The 20810-nt window shown below is 39.0% G+C and overlaps 1 protein-coding gene across 3 annotated transcripts in view; it reads left to right on the top strand.

Moving 5' to 3' along the window:
- The window catches only part of MKLN1 (muskelin 1), a 109619-nt gene that overhangs the window by 54293 nt on the left and 34516 nt on the right, over window positions 1-20810 (top strand). For all 3 annotated transcript variants that reach the window (XM_021384311.1, XM_021384312.1, XM_021384313.1), the window contains 3 exons: window positions 13679-13891; window positions 15622-15843; window positions 17971-18100. In XM_021384311.1, coding sequence (XP_021239986.1) covers window positions 13679-13891; window positions 15622-15843; window positions 17971-18100 — 565 coding nt within the window. The remainder of the gene's footprint in view (window positions 1-13678; window positions 13892-15621; window positions 15844-17970; window positions 18101-20810) is intronic.

The following is a 20810-nucleotide window of genomic DNA, read 5'->3' as shown; positions in this document are numbered from 1 at the left end:
ACGGGGAACTTTGAAAAAGAGACATACTTGATATAAGTGGAGAAGTATTTAGAAATGGAGTTCCAGAAGGGTTTTATGTTTGGATATAGTCTGAAGTGGATGGCAGAAGACAACCTACTGGGGCATAGTTCAGGATTTTGGTGACTTAAAGAAGTACATTGAATCGGCTGCCAGCACTTGCAAGCAGTGTTTTTTTTCTGTCAGGGTTCTGGATGAAACCTGATTTAGAAATGAAAAGGTCAATCTCAAATGGAGAAGTAAATGAAAAAACAAAGACTCCAGATGTTTCTCTAGTAGGGACATCAACTATTCACAAACAGCTTGCTGAAAGGAAATGTCTGTTGACATGGAATTTTTGAAAATATTCAAAGTAGAGTCCAATAGAACTAAGTCTTGTTTTTGTGTTACATTGTTCTTGTTCTGCTTCTAGCTGTTTTATCCCACTTAATCAGTGACGCTGGTTAAATTAGACACTGAATATTTAAGCTTGGATAAGAGGAGAAGATGGTAAAAGTTGCGTATTATCCAACATCGTCTTAAAGGTTACACAGAGGAACTCTTTCAGAGTAAGGGTACTGGTAACTTCTGATGCAATGCCAGATTATCTTCATCTACTTGGCACTGCAATACAAAGAATTTGAGGTGACCTTTTCAGTAAATCACATTGCTTCTGTTATTCTAAGTTTGCCAGAGAGTTGAAGAAAGGTCTCTTTGTCACCTTAAGTTGCATTTGTATTCTTAACAGTTCAACTACCAACGCTAATTTTCCATAGCCTTTCTTATCTCAGGAAGAAATGCTTGCAGCAGTAGTGAAGTAGCTGATTGCCTATGTTCTTTAAAAAATAGGTGTCATGAACTAAAGTGCAATATTATGTTGAATATCTGGAATATGTACCTCAGCAGCCGATACGCAGACCTAAATTGGAACTTCCCAAGCATTCTTTCAGTGTATGGAGACAGCAAGGCTCCTTCAGTCCTTGTGAAATCATCCTCATCCATGATTCCGTCCTTCCAAAGGAGTTGCACATTGACCTCTCAAATGGACCCACAACTTCTGTCTTCTCTGTGCAATGCTTGAGTATGTGGCAGCTCTCCAAATCAGCTGGCACAAGGCATGGCCAAAGCATGTGAAGTTTAAGAGTCTTTAGGAATTTGTACAAGTCAGAACATTCCACAAATGTTGTTGTCTCTGGGCTGTATTAGCAGTAGTAGATTAGTGGACCTTTTCAGGATTTGGGAATAGTTCTAAAATATCAAACCTTGTCATTTCTTGAGCATTTTGGTACTAGGCCAGCATCAATTAACAGATGAAGTTAATGTGAATGTTTCGGTGTCTAATATTTGTAGTTTCCAAGCAGTAACTTTCTCTTAGGGTAATTTAGTGAAATGAAATACAGAAGGACAGTTTAGGAGAACAGGCAACTGTAGGAAAGACTTCACATGCAGTATATTGATAATTCTGTGGACTTACAGGATCGAAATACTGAGAGGTGTTGATGGCTCTAAAGATTCAATAATTGAGAATTGGGAAGCATGATATTTTGTATGTCCCGAGTATTCCTTTGCCCTGTTTAGGTACCTCCTATAGACATCAGAAAAGATGCAAGATCTTCTTGGAAACAGTATTTTACTGTGCAAAGTGGTAGCTTTTATTGTGCATTTGTGTTGATTCATCCTCATTGTGGCTTGATGCTCACGCATCTGCTCTGTGAAGGACACAGAAATTGTGTGAATGGGTTAGGTTTAGGTGACACTATTTCTCAAACTTTTAAGTGTTTCTTGTCAAAGGCTCCAGTAGCAGACGATCTTTTCATGAGTTAACTGGTTAAAAGGACAAATTATTTCTCAGAATAAAGGAAGGTGTAGGTCAACAAGTACCTACTGTTAGTAGGTTCAAAATGATCTAGAAAATTGGCATATGGTGAGGTGACAATTTGCTGCTGACATAAAATACTTTTCCAGGCTACCTAAAATAAAGGCTGACAAGATGCAGAAAGATTTCGTGGTACTGAGAGCTAACATGAATTTCACCTGCTGTTGTATTTCCAGTTAAATTTTTTATGTTGCATGGATGCATTGCTTTACATTTGTTGGCATGAGTGCATTTACCCAAAACTTCCAATGTCATTGCAACAGAAGCATTGTATGTATTTGTGATTGTGACACTTAACGTGGTTTTTTTTGTAAGGTGGGGTGATGCTCAAATATATAAGCTTATCCATGTAAGGCTATTACTCTTTGCTGTTTTTAAAAGTAGGAACTGAAAAAGTCTCAAATATTGACTCCTTCCTGCAGGTGGTGATGTAATTTGGAAGATGCTTTGAGTAATTTGAGGATTTTTTTTGTTCTGAATACAGTAACATTTATGGAATTGAGATCTATTACACTGAATCTGCCATGTCTGAGTAGTTCTAGTTGTTAAAGACGCTCAGTTGTAAGAGATTCCTGATACCACAAAAGTACATAGGGAGAAAGCAGCTGTCCCCAAAAGCCTGCAGCAGAAACTTGGATCCTGCAGGTGTATCTCTGAGCCAACTTCTTAAATAGTGCAAAAGCCTGCAAGAGTAGGGACAAAGGCGGCATGTACTGAAATGAACACAATGTAATGCATTCTGGGCAGATCCTGAATGTTACAAGCTACTGTTTTGTTTCTCCTCCTGCATAGTAGTTATAATGGTTTTAAAATGTTCTAGCCAGTACTCGTTCTCCAAAATGTTAGAGAATTTCAGATACATTTGACTAGCTTCTCCAGTGATATGTAGGCATCCTGGAACAAAAATATCCTATTGAGGAATCTCTTATTTAAACAAAGATAGAGTAGTAGGCTCATAGGATCGCCAAGGTTGGAAAAAGACCTCTAAGATGATCCAGTCCAACCAGCCACCTGCCACCGCTAAACCCCACTCAACACCTGTGTAAAACTAGGCAATGTTTTCCACTTCTAAAGGTAACTTTTTTGTTTATACTAACTTGTGTACTTAAGAGCTCTGTCTTCCTATTATTGTTTATTTGTCTTTTAACTGAAAATTTTAAATAGAAAATATAATCCTTATTTCATAAAGCTCTGAGTCTTAAGTTATTCAGTTCCATTGCTAAGTGCCTGTAGTTTTTGCTTCCAGCATGCAAAAAGTGCAGGAAAACCAGCCAAACTTCAGTTATTCCTAACACCAGATGTTTCAATGTGTGGAGGTCCCTTTTGGATATTGAAGCCAGTCTCACAGAGAAAGGAGTACTTAAATGAATGCATTATGCACGGTATTCTGAAGGCTGCAGAACTTTGGCAGTCTTGGAGCTTGCACGTGCCAGTCTTCAGATTATACATGGACTTCCAAAGCATCCTAAAGCCTTCAGTTGCAAAGGGGGCAGCCCGCAAAGCTAAGAACTGCTTTTATGCCTTGAAGTAATGCATCATGAATAGTTGATTTGTGGCATTTATGTTCTGTTGAAAATCACCGCATCGACTCTAGCTTACAGTGGACATACTGGCCTGATTCCCTTATGTGGAATACAGCTTCTTTGACTTTGTTAGGAATGTGTTGCACCATTCACTCCCTTGTGAATTACCATTAAGGCAGTATGGAGAGGCATGCTAGGGTGGCTGTGCATGCATCTTGGGGAAGATAACACCTTTTTGTACTGCTTTAAGTTACAGAACTTTCAGGTAAGGATTTAGTAAAATGTTGTTATTTAAGAAAAGCTGATTTGTGTACTTTCATGCTTTATTGACAAAAAACCAGGCACCTGGAACACAACAGCAAGCTGGAATCCTTAGTACTCTGTGTTCTCCCCGGTTGTGTGGGGAGAATAGAAGAAACAGAGGAAGGTAGGGGTAGAAGGTGGGAGGAAAGTTTATTCTCTTGCCAGCAAGGTCAAAGTAGCTTCACACATGAATCAACGTTGCCTTGGGAGTAGTCTCTTGTTTCAGCTAGTCTATGAAAGGCTTCCGTTACATTAACATTCCTCAAGCTGTGCAAATACAGGAATCCCAAAAGAAATATCAGTTACCCAGTGTGGTAACACAGGGGGAACACTTTCATTAGTGTCATAGACGCATCCTTAGCTAATTTATCTGGATAATTACATGTTTGAAAATGTAGTAAGTTTCTGTGGATCTTGCTGCTATGAACAGGAGTATTTCTGCCACCAGGCACCAAAAGACAATTAAACTTTCTGGACAAACACTGGCTGGATGGATGTAGCACGCTGATATGTTGAGCCTTCAGATCTGAAAGACTTAGTATGTTTAGTGGGACTTAATCCATGAATTTTCCAGGGCTTGCGAGTGCTGAGGGACCAAGGGATTTTATTCATACTAGGAATAAGGAATTGCATTGCCTTTGTATTCTTTGTTTTTGCTTCTGTCTTTTCCTCTGACATCCCATTGCAAAATTGAAGATAACTTGCTCCTGAAAGTCTCATACAGCAAAGACTGTGTGCTACACTTTGTGGTAATTGATGCAATTCGTGCAGCTGGATAATCAAATTATGTTCTGAGAATAGCTGACAAGTGATATAAATAAAATTTTCACAAGCTACATCTTTCCTGATGTGTCACTTGGTTTAAAAGAAGATATGGCTATTTCCACAGTGTTATTTTTTAATATTATATTTCTGGTGTGTGTATATTATATCTTTTTCTTGGCATGTTGCTATAAAAGCTAACAGAAGAGGCCTACATTGAACTCTACTTAGTATCTGAGAAGCAATCTCATAGGCCGTAGGTTAGACTGGGGGGAAAAATTACACAGCCACTTCTATGATGTTGCAGCACCTCTAGGTCCAAACTATTCTTTTTTCTTCTCCTTAAAGTTGTTTTCACTTTCCTGGAAACCTCTGAGAGCTTGAGGCTGTCCTAAATTGCTTAGATCAGTGTGAAATTGTGAGTTTATCACCATCTCTTCGAAAACAATAATAAAAAGCCCACTTATTTCTAGCCCTGCTATGCCATCATGAAGGTTTCAAAACCAGGACATGTTTCACATCTTTGATTAAACAGCTCATAAATTACAAATTTAAGTATCTTCAGCCTGCTGGCCTGTTGGTCTGTTTTCAGCCGAACAACTTGCATCTGCAGAAGAATCTTTCTCTTAGCTGGACTACTTATTTGCTGACTGTTGTTATTGGTAATCAGAGGACAGTGTGAACTTAACAGCACTTTTGAAAATGACCTCATTTGACATCCTGCAATTGTTCATGGAGTTAGCTGAATTCGGCCCACGAAGGACGTTGTCCTGAGGGCCCATATCTCAGAGCTGCTGGCAGATCGTCTGCTGTATTTCATCACTGTTACTGAAAGCATAGCTGAGCAGATGATGTGTAACAAACCAACAGTTTGCTCGTTAAAACTTAATAAGCTGCAGTTTTTACTATTCGCATTTCATCACTGTGAGTAGCACTGGTTCTGTGAGTAAATTGTTCGTTTTGTTAGAAGTAGCACAATATTAATGCCCTTTCGTTGCAAGGTTGTTTTGTGTGAGAGGCTTGCTCCAGTACTTCACCTGTTTGCATTTGTAAGCTGAATCAAGTAGACTGGATGATCTATTTTTGACTGTAAACTGATGCCTAAACAAGACCTCCATGTGTGTTCTTGCAACCCGCTTCACATACGTGAAAGAACAATTACCTGTGCTTTGTGTGCTTGAAGTTCTGTGGGTTTTTTCTTCCCTCTTTTCATTATTCTGCTGCTTGCATAGAAACTCTATTGGTCATTGGATGTCTTGGTTTACTGTAACATGATGTTCTGCAGTGCTGGAAGGCCTTGATTATACTTAGGTGTGAGAGCAAGCCAGGTGAGACCACACTGCTCAGACAAGGCCTGGGAACGTGGCTTCTTGCATGTGCAGTGATGCAGATATCAGTATCTAAAGCTGTTTCGCACAGTAGGTAAGCTTACACACACAGCACTCAAAACAAGGATATTGGTGCTTTGGAAAGTTCTTGAGTCAATTTAAAGGATGTATTTTATTTCCTCAAGTTGCATTAACTGCAGTTCACCAGGAGCCAACAGGTCATGAGCTAGTTCTTTCGTGTTACGGAAGTACTCTGACATTAGTTGTTTCTGCAAGCAGGCCTGCTGGGAGACTAATTTTTAACAGATAATTTGATGGGAGGAGAACGTAAGCATTTGTTCATTTTCAGAGCAGTGTTCATGTGCTGCACTGCGCCTCTGCTTATCTGTGCAGTAATGAACCTGCACTGCTCTCTGAAGGCTGGAGCAGGCAATCTGAGTAAAGTCTTATGTAGGGCTGGAAGGGATGACCCACCTGTGGGTCATCAAATCCTGGCCTCTGATCATAAGGGTCATGTTATATATCTGAGCTTAAGCATTTGATTTACAAGTTCATTGAACCATCTTTCAGAAGTAGAACATGGGACCATTTAATTTTACTTCTAAGCGAAGAAAGTCTCTTGAGGGAATGTTAAGCTTCAGGGTGTGTAGTATCAACACTGAGTATCCCAAATGTGTACACGCTTCAGGGAAAAAAGCTTAATCCTGTTTAATTTTTTTTCTCACCTAAAGTGAGCAATATAATGAATCAAAACTGTATACTAAAAGCTGCCTCTGACTTTAATCTGTTCCATCATGTCCGAGTCAGATTCCCAGAAAGGACTTTGCAACTAAATCTATTTAGTTGCATTGCTATAGGAGGTTACTCGTAAGCAGATTAGGCACAGCTCAAATACTATGTCAACTGCCTGACTGAAGAGTAGGTTATTTGTCTTAGCTGATACTAGGTATGTTAATAGCCAGGTATTTGCAAATACTTGTGAGCAACTTTCTGATATCCAAGCCTAATATTTATCATAGACATCCTGCTTTGCATGAAAAATGATGTAGGTGCATGTCTTTCCAACACTGGCCTTGAGGAGTTTTAAGGGTCATGCTTCTTAGCCAGGTTCTGATCTGCTTAATAGATTTCCTAAAATATTTATTGGCAGAACATATTTAACTCATACACTCTCAAAGTATCTTCTCCATAGCTGGCACAGCAACTGTGAAAGTAAGTTATAATAGCCATTATATTTCATAAATAGGAGCAAGAGTATCTTAAAGCTAACTGAAAATGCAAGGCTGCCAACCTTCTGTAGCTTCATATGCTGCTTTAAGCTTTTACTGAAGGCAAACTTGCAGAGTAATTGGATGAATTGAATGCATGTTGAACATGCAGAATATATATTTTTTGGAGCTATCCTTATGTTCTTTAAAACATCTGGAATTCTAGTTCAGTCCTTTGCTGAATGTACACTCTGTGAAGTTCAGAGGTTATTTTTGCATCTGGTGATAGAGCTGTCAAATCCTGGATGTCGAATGACACACACAGTGCTGATTTCTGCCATCATATTGAGTAAGGTAGCTGGGATGGGAGAGGCTCTTGCACCCTTTAAAAACCCTTGCAGATGGCTTACATCCATAGCATGTGCACATTGCATGATTCAGCACTTGTGGTTAGCTGGTAATTGTATGGGCTTTAAAAGCAGTGCAGCAGCCTCCACTCACTTTATTTTGTGTTTGGGGCTGATGCGCAAAACTGATGCCATGCGTTATCATAAAAAGCACTAAATATGTGCTGTTCTTAGACTTCTGGCGTCCTCAGTTATGAGAAATGTGAAATGCTTTCTGTGAGCAACTCATATGAAGTTTTTTCTTGTATTGCTGTAGCTTCTCTTGCTGAATTTAGAAGTTATCTAAAGCAAATCACATCCTTATGAGCTGCTGCTTTGATTAAATGTTTGTGGAGGACGCTGGCATTGATATAGCATTAACAATCTTAAAGAACATATAATTTGACGGTAATTTTATGAATGCCAAGTTTCATATGCATTTCCTTTTATTTTCAAGATTGTGAGGACTTCATCCTTTTTGGGGGGGGATGATGGTGGTGGATGAAGAAACAGATTATATCCTGAATCTGCCGAAATGCACTCTGAAGCTGGGAAATGAGACCAATTAATCTCCGCAGTGGTGTGTAGGCAGGAGGGACTATTTGTTGCATGGCAGCCTGCTCTCAGAGTGGGAAACAAAGTAGGTTGGTCGTGTCTTTTTATGTCTTCGTCCCAGTTTGCTTTAGGACAAGAGTATTTACCTCACGACGCTTATTTTTGAACTTTATACTGGAGACAACGTTCACATTCCATTCAGTCTTTTAAAGTACCAAGAAGGGCAAATTAGTCAGCTGTTCTTTGTTTTTATTTCCCTGACTCTTGAACAGGGTCCAAGCTTGTTCCTGAGGTTTTTCATCTGGATCAGTCTGAATAAAACAGAACTTCTTGCGACTGAAAACCCTTTTATTTTCAAAAGCTTATGATAACCAAGAAGAGCCAGGCTCCCCAAATTTTTGTTTTGGGGGGTGGGAAGTTGAACCAGCTCCCTGGAGTTCTGTTCACGTTAAAGCAGGTTTGTAGGACACTTATTTAAAAGCGAAACATAAAAGAAAGCTATCATGTTAGTGCCTTAGCAGAGCATGCCAGGATGCTGTTGCTAAGATGATGCATGGCGATTCTGGCATAAATAGTTATTAGAGCAGACCCTACCCTAAGGAGTCCCAATCCTTTCTCCCCTGTATAGGAACAAATCAATTATTCTAAGGAGGCAGTGTTGTCTCTTGATGCTGTTGTGTTGCTTTTTGAAAACGTTTTGTAAGTTAGTCCTTAAGTGGGATAATTGCTTTCAGCATTTGCAAGTTAAATGAAGAAAGCTCTAATTAGATTTTATAAAGTGGCTTAGCGTGTTGAGAAGGCTTTTCATAAAGTATACTGTGTATTCGCTTGGCATTGCGCAACTGAATTTTGTGAGGCCCTGACAAAACCAAAAGATCCTGTTTGGCCTTGGTTGCTTCTAGGCACTTAAAAGATCGAAACCTTGTCTTAGGTACTCCTAGCTATATGTACTCTGTTCTTTTTTCCTACATCCTTTGGGTTGTTTATTTCTATTCCAGAGTCTGGAGCAATTGCAGTCAAGACTAACCTGCTTGAGGATTGTATTGTAAGAGTGGGGAACAGAAGCTTGGTATTCTGTACCATTGAAAATGGTGCCATGGCGCACAGTGTTTGATCTGTCTTGATTGTTATTATGCTGTGCTAATTGTGCAGTGGTGCTGGGTGGTAGAGAGCCACTTTATTCAGGTTAGTCTTAGCTCTGAGGGGGCTCTGATTGAGTTGTACAGAAGCCAAAGTGCCCAAGCGCCCAGGCTTAGTAATCTTTAGTATTACTTGATGTCCTGTAGATCTGAAATGCGATACGCTAATACTTTATTATTGCCACCACAGCATTGGCATAAACGGAGAGACTGGCTGAAGCAGCTTAACACATTGTTAGCCATCTGAATAAGATTTTAGCCTGGTCAAAAGCTTCTTTCACGTGTGGTTTCTGCAGTGTGCGTGCCAGAAGCTTCATGGTGAGAACTGGAAAGTGTTCCCAAAGCTGGTGTTTATTCAGATCATTTGGGCACTGTTGCTTGATATGACTTACTAGAGCCTATTTTAACTGGCTGTGCTCTGCTTGGAGAGTAATGCCTCTACTAAATCAGTTGATTGGTTCTTAGAATTGTAGAATCATTAAAGCTGGAAAAAACCTCTAAGACCATCTAGTCCAGCCATCGACCCATTACCACCATGTCCCTAAGTGCAGCATCTACACATGAAGCTTCATTTGCAAAAGTGTCTATCACATGTGCTAGGAACCTTGGAGACAACAGTTCAATGAAACTAGACCTCACAGAAGTACTACTTAATGAGAAGTCCTGCATTGATCTACAATCACTTGTGATAACCGCATGACTAGGTAAATGCAGGCTAGCCAGAATTGTTCTTTGCCTTCTGCTCTGCTCAATAAGACTTGAGTTTGCTTAATCTTCTTTCATGTTTGTCAGTATGCAGTTGAAACACTTTATTATCCCCAGATTTTTGGGAATGGTAGGGAGTATGTTTTGTGGATTAGCAGGTACCGAAATTAATACTTTGTACTCTATCAGTTTATTTTTGATGGTAAGGTCCAGATTTTAACAAGGCTATAGATATTTCCAATGCAACACGCTCACCTTTGGACATCAACTAGTGGATCATAGACCAGCCTACATCCTAGCAGGAGGGGAAAAAAGGGTTGTTCTGCTCTCTGTTTGATCTCTTCTGCTGTAGACTGAAGACAATCATGGCTATTACAGTCAGTTTTTTTCACTTATTACTTAATAAGGGGCAAGTTCTTTAATACTTCTGGAATCAGTTCCTGTCTGTTTAAAATTGGTAGGTCACTTTCTCCATGACAAGTTGTAGTAGTGTGTTCTTTGAGCAACAGGCTCACTATTGTAGCTGTGCAAAGAGACTTTGGATCAACATTTGTAACTGCCCGCAGACTCTTGATTCATTTAACCACACATGCCTTGAAGTTTTAGTCATTTTTCAGTATCTGCCTATATCTGTCTCCATAAATGGACTTTGTGTCTCCCACTGATGTATGGTCGTACTACAGCGGCTTTTTTAAGCAAATTGAGTAGCCCTCATAAACTGTTGTTTAATGGACTTATTTACTCCTATTGGTAATCACACAGCAGGCACAGGTGGTTCCGTATGACCTCCTAAGTGGTATAGAGGAATAACTTCAGTTTTCTTTGTGAAAAGATGATGAACTGGAGGAAGCTTTCTATATGACAAGATACAATCCATGCTATGGCAGGTTCTACAAGTTGAAGTCAAAGGTAAAATTCTTGTGAGCTTGGGGTGAAATTTCTCTGCTTGTGGTTTGTAGATTAAATGGTCAAACTTAATGCCTTTAAAAAGTCATACATGACTAATACACAACTGTTACCTTGATGAACAACACATTTTTGATGAATTTGTTTTTCATTTGAATGTAGCCTTAAGATTTGAAGCTTGTTTTCTGTAGTACCTGTGCTGTTAACTCCACTGGCTTAAAACTAGTGTTGCACGCGCTAAGTGCCTGTGCCTCCTGCCTGTACTCAAATTTCATTTGAAAATGCATGTCTTCTTCCAAGCAGGTCTAGAAACTAATAAGTTTGAAGATTTATTCTTGAAAGTTCTGAAGACATTATTTAAGCAAATTTGTTATTATCTACTGTAGCCCAGAGAGACCGTCTAATGTTGTGGGAGTGAGATATTTAAATCAGGGAGTTCATTTAAAAAGGAAATTGCAATGACATGACAAATGGGAAGGGGTCAGAAAGGACCAGTTTCAGACACGTGGGTCTTACAATTCTGTCTAGATGGTGGCTGTGCCAGGGCATAACATGCTCTTTGGCAGAGGAACAATGGAATATCCTCTAGTGTCCTGGTTGCCTAACAAGGGATGCCTAACTTTGTCTACAGGGGGTTGTTTTCTTTTGAATTAGAGACAACCTTTGTGAATATACAAGTTGGTGCTTCTCATGCAAAGAAACCATGTTCTGAATAGGATTCTTTGGAAGATAGTAATTTGTTTTTTCCAGGAACAAGTTCAGGTTTGTTGCTACCTTCTCTTTCGCCTTCTTTCACATGACCAAGGGCAGTGAATGAACTTTTGCTGTGTTTCAGGATTTCATGCTTGCAGCCTCACCAGTGCTGAGTACACCTCAAGTACTGTGTCCAGTTTTGGGCCCCTCACTGCAGGAAAGACATTGAGGCCCTGGAGCGTGTTCAGAGGAGGGCAACGAAGCTGGTGAGGGGTCTGGAGCACAGGCCTTATGAGGAGCCGCTGGGGAAGCTGGGATTGTTCAGTCTGGAGAAGAGGAGGCTCAGGGGAGACCTTATCGCTTTCTATAACTACCTGAAGGGAGGTTGTGGTGAGCTGGGGGTCGGCCTCTTCTCTCTTATAACTAGTGACAGGACGAGGGGGAACGGCCTCAAGTTGCGCCAGGGGAAATTTAGGCTGGACATTTGGAAACACTACTTTTCTGAAAGAGTGGTCAGGCGCTGGAATGGGCTGCCCAGGGAGGTGGTTGAGTCACCGTCCCTGGAGGTGTTCAAGAAACATTTGGATATAGCGTTGAGAGACATGGTTTAGTGGGGTTATTGGTAGTAGGTGGATGGTTAGACTGGATGATCTTGTAGGTCTTTTCCAACCTAGCTAATCCTATGATTCTATGCTAATGTTTCACTTCTATTTTTTTTGAGAAGAAAGTAATCTCAATCACTATGAAATAACTAACTCTCAAATTTGTAATTATTGCTGATGTGCTTCATATTTACCAAGTATGAGCAATCTAGTTCACATCTTTGTATTGTTTAGTTAACTCAAACAACAGTTTGCAGCACCTATTTTTTTAATGCAAAATTCTTTTTACCAAACTTAGTGAAGAGTATTCCAAAGGCATATTTTAGTTTCAATTTGTTTTAAATGAAATGGTACAATTAGGAAGATTTTTTTCTAAGTAAGGCAGTATTTTAGTAGCATGTGGAGCAAATTCTGTTATTATTTGGTATGGCGTGACTAGCTTTCCTTAACTGTAAGACTTGTAATGAACAGTGATTTATCATGCATCTTTGCGTAATTGGATAGTCTTTATTTTTCTATATATTTCAGTAACTTACTTTGTCTTTCATACTTTGGTCATGTTTATGTGCATCTTACCATTTTCACTTGACACTGGAAATTTTCCCACTTTTCCTGTTGCTTTCCAGGTTGCCTTTTCAGATTCTCAGTACCGACCTTTGAAATTCTGGTCATTTTCCATGCGATTTCTATTTTTTATCTTCCAGACTCTTCAGAAGATTCTCAAAGCTAGCTGCACAGCCTTGTTCTGTCATTCTCATTTAAATGCTTGCTGAAATTACACAAACTAAGGTGAAATAAATACAGAATTTATCTGTAAGTGAGACACTAGTTACTTTCTTCTGTCTCATCTCTTGCCAATAAGGCTTTCTCCATCTTGATTTCTGGTATTTTAGAGTACAGCAACATCACTCGTGTGCTTCAAGATGAGTATGGGAGGGCTTTCAAAACCAGGCTTGACTGAAATAGAAGGTGGTACTGTCCAGTACTGCATAGCATCATCTAAATGTCATTGAATAAATTACTCTGTGATTTGAAGTTGAGCACCTTGGATGGATAAGAGTGTAATAATTTGACAGTGTCTTCTCTCTGAAGGTCATAGGGCAGTTTTGCTTACTGTAAGAAACTTTCCTGTAGTTGGAGCTGGAATAACAGTATCTGTTTCATGAAGGACAGAGTGCTTTCAGTGCCTTCTAAGACCCATTACAGGATATGATTGCTTGTGGGAGTGTCTGGTTATGATCTGTTAGAAAACAGTCTATTAATAAAACAGAGCCTCATGTAATAGAGCACGTCTTAATCTTCTTCCTAAGTAGTTATTTATAGGCTGTGACATCTTAATTTGCTCTCATGTACATCAGCTTCTGTTATTTTAAAAGATCAAGTAGCTTTTGCGTGCCTCTGAGCATCAGTTCTGGAGAGAATGGTCTGTTCTCTAAGGAATCTTACAGAAAGGCTTTATGTTAGTTTTATTGTTTTGTTTTGCCAATGTCTTTCTAAAGCACAAAGAGGTTATAGAATATCCTGTTATATTGATATTTATATTTAATCCTGTATTTGGCTGACACAAATTTTCTTGAACATTCAAAGGATTTCCACTTGCTGATGATATTCATTTGTCCTGAATGGGTAGTGATCTATCTGGAGCAGTGTTATATGTGTTATACTCTTCATTTTTGTGGTTGTTTTCTTTATTAGAGTGGTCCCAGTGCCAGATCTTGTCACAAAATGTGCATTGACATTCAACGAAGACAGATCTACACACTGGGTCGCTACCTGGATTCCTCCGTGAGGAACAGCAAATCTCTGAAAAGTGACTTCTATCGCTATGACATCGATACAAACACATGGATGCTACTAAGTGAAGATACTGCAGCTGATGGAGGTCCAAAGCTGGTGTTTGATCATCAGGTCAGCTACACTGATATTTTAGCTCAAGTTCCTGCATATGTACCTTTTTCTCAGTGTTTGTGAATCATAATTTGATCATAGCCTTTCGCAATTTAGAATTGCTGTACCAGGTAAGATTGCAATGATGAGGGAAGCTGTGATCTGCACTCAGTTAATTTCTAATAGTATTGTTGTCTAATGCTGTTGATTACTGGTATTCCAATGAAATTGAGTCAGATCATAAAAGCATGTGTAAACTAATTCATTTTATTAAGACACGTTGTATTAAAGCTCAAAGCACAGTTCATCTGTTTGTAATCAGACTTGCTGAGCTGGGTTTGCAGATCAGCCTACTGAGTAGACACTGGGGAACAACTTCCAAAGCTGTGTGTGCTACCTTCAGAAGAATACTGTAAGCAAGACACTGAAATGAGGCCAACAGGATCAGGATTCTTTGAAAATCAATTATCTTTAATTTTGTGAAATGCTCTTGCTTTGTAGAGATTGAAATCTTACAGGAGTAGCTACTAATCTTTTAAAAAGCTGCGCCTCTCCGTATATTCAAATGACTCTATTTTTAATCATGCTGTATATTCAATGGCTTTTATGTCCTTGAAAAAGATATTTGGTTCTTAGTTGTTTTTATAAAACGTGGCCAAGAGATAATACATCAGTATTTGTTTTTAAAGTGTCCCAAGAACCTACTGGTGCTGTTTTGTAACCAAAGCTGTTGTCTGCCAGCACGATATGCATTTCTGCTGACACCATAAATTAAATGTGTTGTCTGCAGAACAAAAGCCAATCAGTCTTTCTGTTCTGTTAATAACAAATATCAGTCTTCCAGGTGTTGAGCAAAAGCAAATGATCAGCTGGCAAGACTACTTTGAGTACCTTGTTTTCTGAAATTTTCTTTTTTCTTTGCTATCTCTGAGGAAGGAATGTCCTCCCTGAATTCTTTCTCAATCTACAGCTTTCTCTTCTCTCCCTCACTGCGTACAGTGATACCAGTTTTTGTTTAACCTTCACAAAAACGTGCTGCCTGGGAAAAGTTGTGTGTAAGCTTTTTTGGGTAGCATCTATCTTGTTGTGTTTTTCTGTTTTTCTTTTCCCCTGGTGTTTTGTAGACATCTCCATTGCACTGTGTCTGAAAACATCACCGGGAATCAGAGAGTTCTGTTTGATTTGTACTGATGCATCTTGTGTGTGCCATAACTTGAATTCGGGGTTTGGGGATAAATGTTCTTCTGCTGCAGTCTCTTCAAGGATTCTTGGCCAGGTTGCAGCCCTACTTCAACAAAAAGTAGTGAAGATAACAATAAATATGTGCTTGAGATGGAAACTGAGTAACAGATCACAGGTTGTTTTGGGATTAGTTGTGTGGCATTCAGTAAACTAGCAATACCTTCGTTTACTTTTTGGCAGAGTTGTTTATGAATCCTGGATAAAAATTCTAAAAAGTTTTTCCCTGAAATCGGCAACTAGAAGCAGACGAGCATGCACAAAGCCCTTTTTTGCTCACTAAATTGTCAAGCTGAAATTTGATTCAAATTCTAAACTAAGGAGCTGTTTTCTGAGTTTAATACCTGTCAGCACGAAGATGTTTGTGCTCTTATCTGTTCACTAGAGGTTCAGATGTGCAGAGTACTGTCTAACTTAGTAGATATCACTTGAAGGGGAGGGATGCGTAATCGTAAATCTGAGCCTGTTCAGATCTTAATGTGCTTTCTTAAAAACTTCTCTTGTTCTAACAGATGTGTATGGATTCCGAAAAACACATGATATATACCTTTGGAGGCAGAATCTTGACCTGCAATGGCAGTGTTGATGACAGCAGAGCCAGTGAACCACAGTTCAGTGGGTTGTTTGCTTTTGACTGCCAGTGTCAGACATGGAAACTTCTGAGAGAGGATTCCTGTAATGCTGGACCCGAGGATATCCAATCCCGAATAGGACACTGTATGTTGTTCCATTCTGTAAGTATCCACGCTGTACCTTGATTCATGGTGCCTGACCTTAAAGAGAACATCTGGTTTTGATTTTCTTGCAGGCTCTTTAATCTTCCAAATGATGTGTTGTCTCACTTGATTTTATATTCAATGACATTCTAATGCTTTTTTTGGTAAGTGCAGGTGGTATTAATTGAAGTCTCAGGCAAAGTTTTCATGACTTAAACTGAATGTAAATTAAAGTAAAAGCAAGGTGAATTCTAAATTGGTTCTAATTAAATAAGAGCATTGAACCACGGTCCACAGGTTGAATTTACTCAGAAGTGTTTTTTCTGTCAATGTTGGTAAAGCATCTTGGAGTCTTCTGTAATTACGTAGGGTATTTACTAGACCAGGAATGGTAAACTTGACTAGTGCAGGGCTTACCTGGCATGCATTCAGGAGCACAGGCACCCAGCTGCTGCCTGTTATCATAGTCAGCTCTTAAGTTTGGTTCAGATGGCATTATGAGCTCTTAATCCAGAGCCTGATGGGGAAAGGCAGAATGTTTGGTGATAGAGGTTGTGTGGCAATTTATTACTGAGTAGATAAAAAGAAAATAAAAATCTTAAGTTGCTTTTCCACTTGTGCTCATCAGCTATTTAAGTGCAGGACGTAGGATTTGCAGGATGAGGGTTGTATAGCATCGTATATGCACTGGAATACCTTTCTGTACAGATACTGTGTTATTCTACTGAAAGTACAGAGGGGAGATTTGTATCAACTATGAAGCTTCCATAGGCAGATGTGGTGTAATGGCAGTTCTGCACTGAGTTTACAGGACAGTTTCTTAGTGGTAGCAAACAGAGTTTTCAGAGTTTTGCTGATGCTGAACTTCAATTTGAGGATGGGAGGAGGAAGGGAACTGGAATTAATATTGTGGCGTTCACATGTGTACTGGCAGTACAATTCAAACTGGTCAGCTTTCAAGAGTTTTTCCCTTTCAAATGAAAGATCAGAAGTTTCGTAGTGATTGCTATGCTTTTAGAGCCTTCAATTCCATTTTTGCTTCTAATGACTCTCTAAAATTTTGTTTTATAAAAAAAATACTGCCTCACAATTCTGCATAGGTATCAGAGGATTTAAGTATATGCCCATGGTAAACATAAGACTACAGGTTTCTATAAGTACAGTTCATGACAGTTTAGTTAGGTACTTTGCTGTTTTCTCAATCTTTTGAAAGAGAAATAATCTGCCTCTTACGGGCTTCCTACTTGATGAGTTTGATAGAAGTGATAAACCTGGCTTTTTACTTATTTGCCTGTTCTTAGTGTGTTGGTACCTGGATAGTTACTCTTAATTTCTTTGCTCCTGGCTTAAACTGTAAAATTATTATCTAGTGGGGTTTTTTGACACTGTATCATTTAGATTGGAAAAGACTCTTAAGATCATCAAGTCCAGTCATCACTTAATGCTGCCAAGTCTGCCACTAGGTAATGTCTCTTAGTGCCACATCCATGTCTCTTAAATACCTCCATGAATGGGGAGGTCTGCCACTGCCTTGAATAGCCTGTTCTAATGCCTGCGCTTCCCATGTAGAAATTCTTCCTGACATCCAATCTAAATTTCCCCTGGTGCAACTTGAGGCTATATCCTTGTGTCCCTTGAGACTGTTCACTCTTCAATATTAGACTTGAAAAATGAATTGGTGTTTTAAAGTTCTGATCTTACAGGTTGATCAGGCAGGGCTATAACCATTACTATGTAAAATTTGCTTGGTTACTCTGGAGTTGATGCTTTATTGGATCCAGATTTTGTAGTCTTACTTAGACTGAGCAGATAATGTCTTCTGAAATTGCATTTGTTTGGGGTGGAGAAATGGGAAGCCCTCATTGGTATAGCTCTTGAAACTGGAAAGTCACAACTTCAGGAATCAGAAACATTAAGAATGGCATCAATAATTATATAGTTTTTACTAAGTCTGAGAATAATAAACTATTCTGCATAATTCTGTGAATCTTTGTGGGTATGGAAGTAATAGATGTTTACCAAATCAAAGGCACGATTTAAAAAGTAGAAACAAGAAGAAAAATCTGTTGCTCTTTCATTCATTAATGCTTCTGTGAAACAGAAATAAAGAACTTGGTAAAGAAATACCTTTTTCTTCCTTTCTAGAAAAATCGCTGCTTATACGTGTTTGGTGGCCAGAGATCGAAAACTTACTTGAATGATTTCTTCAGCTACGATGTAGACAGCGACCATGTGGATATCATATCAGATGGTACTAAGAAAGATTCAGGGATGGGTAAGAGTATGACTACAAAGTAGTATATTTGCATTGGTACAAATGAGAAATATATTGTTAAGTATGTGAATGGCCAACTTCAGAGTCCTGTGGTATCAGGTTAGCATCCTTAACCAGCCCTGTGTACCCAAGTGAACTCCACAGTATATAGGTTAAACTTATGCCAGCTCTTTTGTGCTTCTCGTCATTCGATATCTCCATCTTTTAGCACAATACAAATAATTGATGCATGAAGCCATATGCCCATCAAACAAACAAACAAAAAACCCAGCAAAATTAAAGCCAGAAGAACTTTTTTGCAATTTCAGCAAAAACGAGAGAAAAACTTAAAAATAATTGTCTGTGGAAACAGGGAGGGAGAGGACAGCTTTTCAATTTTTACGAAGTGAAAGGTGCTGTGAAACAGTAATCATTAGCTTGGTTTGAGATGCAGAACGGCAGGTAGGATAGCCAGAGAAATGGAGCAGAGGGGCAGAGGTTATTTTGCCTGATCAGAGCTGATGAGGAAAATGAGGTTTCTGCTGCACATTGTGCTCATATACTTTCTCTAAATTGAGGAAGGGGAGCTAAAAACTGGTGGGAGTATAGAGCAAAGCTTCTGTCCTGTTTGATTCGTGCCACTGGAACTATATACAGACGTCCTGTATGCCAGAATCCCCTTAAAACACCCAGACGATGTTGTAACACAGCCATAAAGAACTGATTTTTAGCTTTTTCTCCTCAAATGTGACACAAAGGGAGAAGAATGGTCTTTTTGGAAAAAGGATTTATACTTCTATAAAGCACATCATTTCCTCTCTTGCAGATATCCTGATGTTTGAGTCTATGGCTTGGGAGTTGAAATTTGTGTTGCACTGTTCACTATGATGAGAGAATTTATTAATGCTTCTGGTATTATGTGTAATGTAATAACAAGCTTGATCTTTTTTACTGTTCTTCCAGCAACCAAAATCCCAAGAAGCTGATTTTACCTTAAATCTAGGCTTCCCTCCTTATTTTGATCAGGCTTAATTATAACAACTAATTTTACTGAACTTCTGAAGTGAATTATTGATGGTTATGAGTTACAGTTTGCTCATTTAATTTAGGTATGTCAGTGAGGGAGAAGAGTACCCAAACATTTATTCTCTGGAGTGATTTATTTACATCGTTTCTTCCAAGAAAGAAACAGCTTGTATTGTTGACAGTCTTATTTAATAAGGTGCCTGCATGTTGCCTGATGCTGCTCTGTGCACACCCACACAGTGTGGTCATTAGAGCTTTCAAAGTTTTGTTTCGTTCTCTTTTACTAGCGTTCTTCCATTTTGCCTTTTTAAAACTACATTTCTTAATAGCCAGAAGCTTCAAAATATGTGGCTTTGAACTGTCACCTGTGTTAACTTCGTGTTTAAAGTTATTGAGCTTGTCTTAAAGCTAGTAAAGACATCAAGCTCCACTTTTCAGTGAATATATTATCTGCAAGGTTCAGTTAAATGAATGGGAATAAAGGATTTAACCTTCCTTCCCATTCCCACAGGGCCCTGAGTGGTGAATGGTAGACATGGTAAGAAATGAGTCATTGAAAATAATTCACGAGTAGATTTTCAGTTCACTGTTCTCGTGTGTGTGGAAAATAAACAGATTCCAGTGTTTCCCTTTGCTTTTGAAAGAAAAAGTGAAAATTCTGTGTACCTTAACAGGAGCAGAGCAAAATGCCTGTTGCATACAGACAGTAAATATTGGCAGCATTATTTTTGCCCTGAAAAAGCAAGTCTCTTGTGTTCTTGTTAGGTGATGATATGTTGGTTTGATTTGCATGAACTAAGTGATTTGGTGATTGGTTGCCGTGGAGTTTTATGCTGTTCAGTGTGATGAGTCAAGTTGAAGATGCTTGACCTAAATGTTCCTATAAAGTCCCATGATTACACTTTGTTCCTGGCTCGCTTACGGCATTCATTTCTATTCTTAGTTGAGCTATTTTGATTTTTTACTTTATCTAAAAACTTAATTGTTAATTCGCTTGAAATTTCCAGTGTAGCAGTGAGAAGACTAGAAAAAAATAAATGTAGTAAAACAGTAAGGCAGATCAGTAATATGAAATGGTTACTATACCAGAAAATTATGGTGATATGTTGGTTTTGCTGCTATCTGATCTTGTGGATGAGATGTTGATGCTGTGTAGTGATTCTTTACTCTTAGTTGTACTTCAGGTGTTGGTTGTGGAAAATCAGTTCCTTGTGTAGGTAATGTGCTCTAGGTAAAGAACTGTAAACTGTAGCATTATTTTATTTCTGTGGAAAATATTCAGATTTGACCAAGGTACAGCATCTGAAAGATAGGTTTGCAGATAGAGCTCTTCAGGAGTTGCCTATTAAAAATCTCTCATTATCTGTGCTAACAGCAGACTCAGTAAGTCACACCTCTTCTTGTCTTCCAGCTGCACTTGCCTCCTCCACGGAGTGAGCACTGGTGCTTTCTCCAGCTCAGTGCATCCAAAAAAACCCCGTGCTTTCTCCTTGTTGTCAGAGGAGGGCACCAAAATAGAGTTAAGTCATTCGTATTGGTTATCTTTCTCCTGTGCGATATGTATCATGTGCAAGAAATTCATTAGGTCAGCTAGAGAAATGGCCAAAATGGGACTGAGAAAAGGAGATTTCAATTGTGATAATGAGTCGGATGATAACAAAGGCAGTAGTGTTGAAATTGGAGGATGTGTGGTATAATTGAAGAG

Source organism: Numida meleagris, chromosome 1 (assembly GCF_002078875.1).
Source record: "Numida meleagris isolate 19003 breed g44 Domestic line chromosome 1, NumMel1.0, whole genome shotgun sequence".
Taxonomy (NCBI): domain Eukaryota; kingdom Metazoa; phylum Chordata; class Aves; order Galliformes; family Numididae; genus Numida; species Numida meleagris.
Note: the sequence above shows the minus strand (reverse complement) of the source record. Positions and strands in the feature narration are given on the sequence as shown.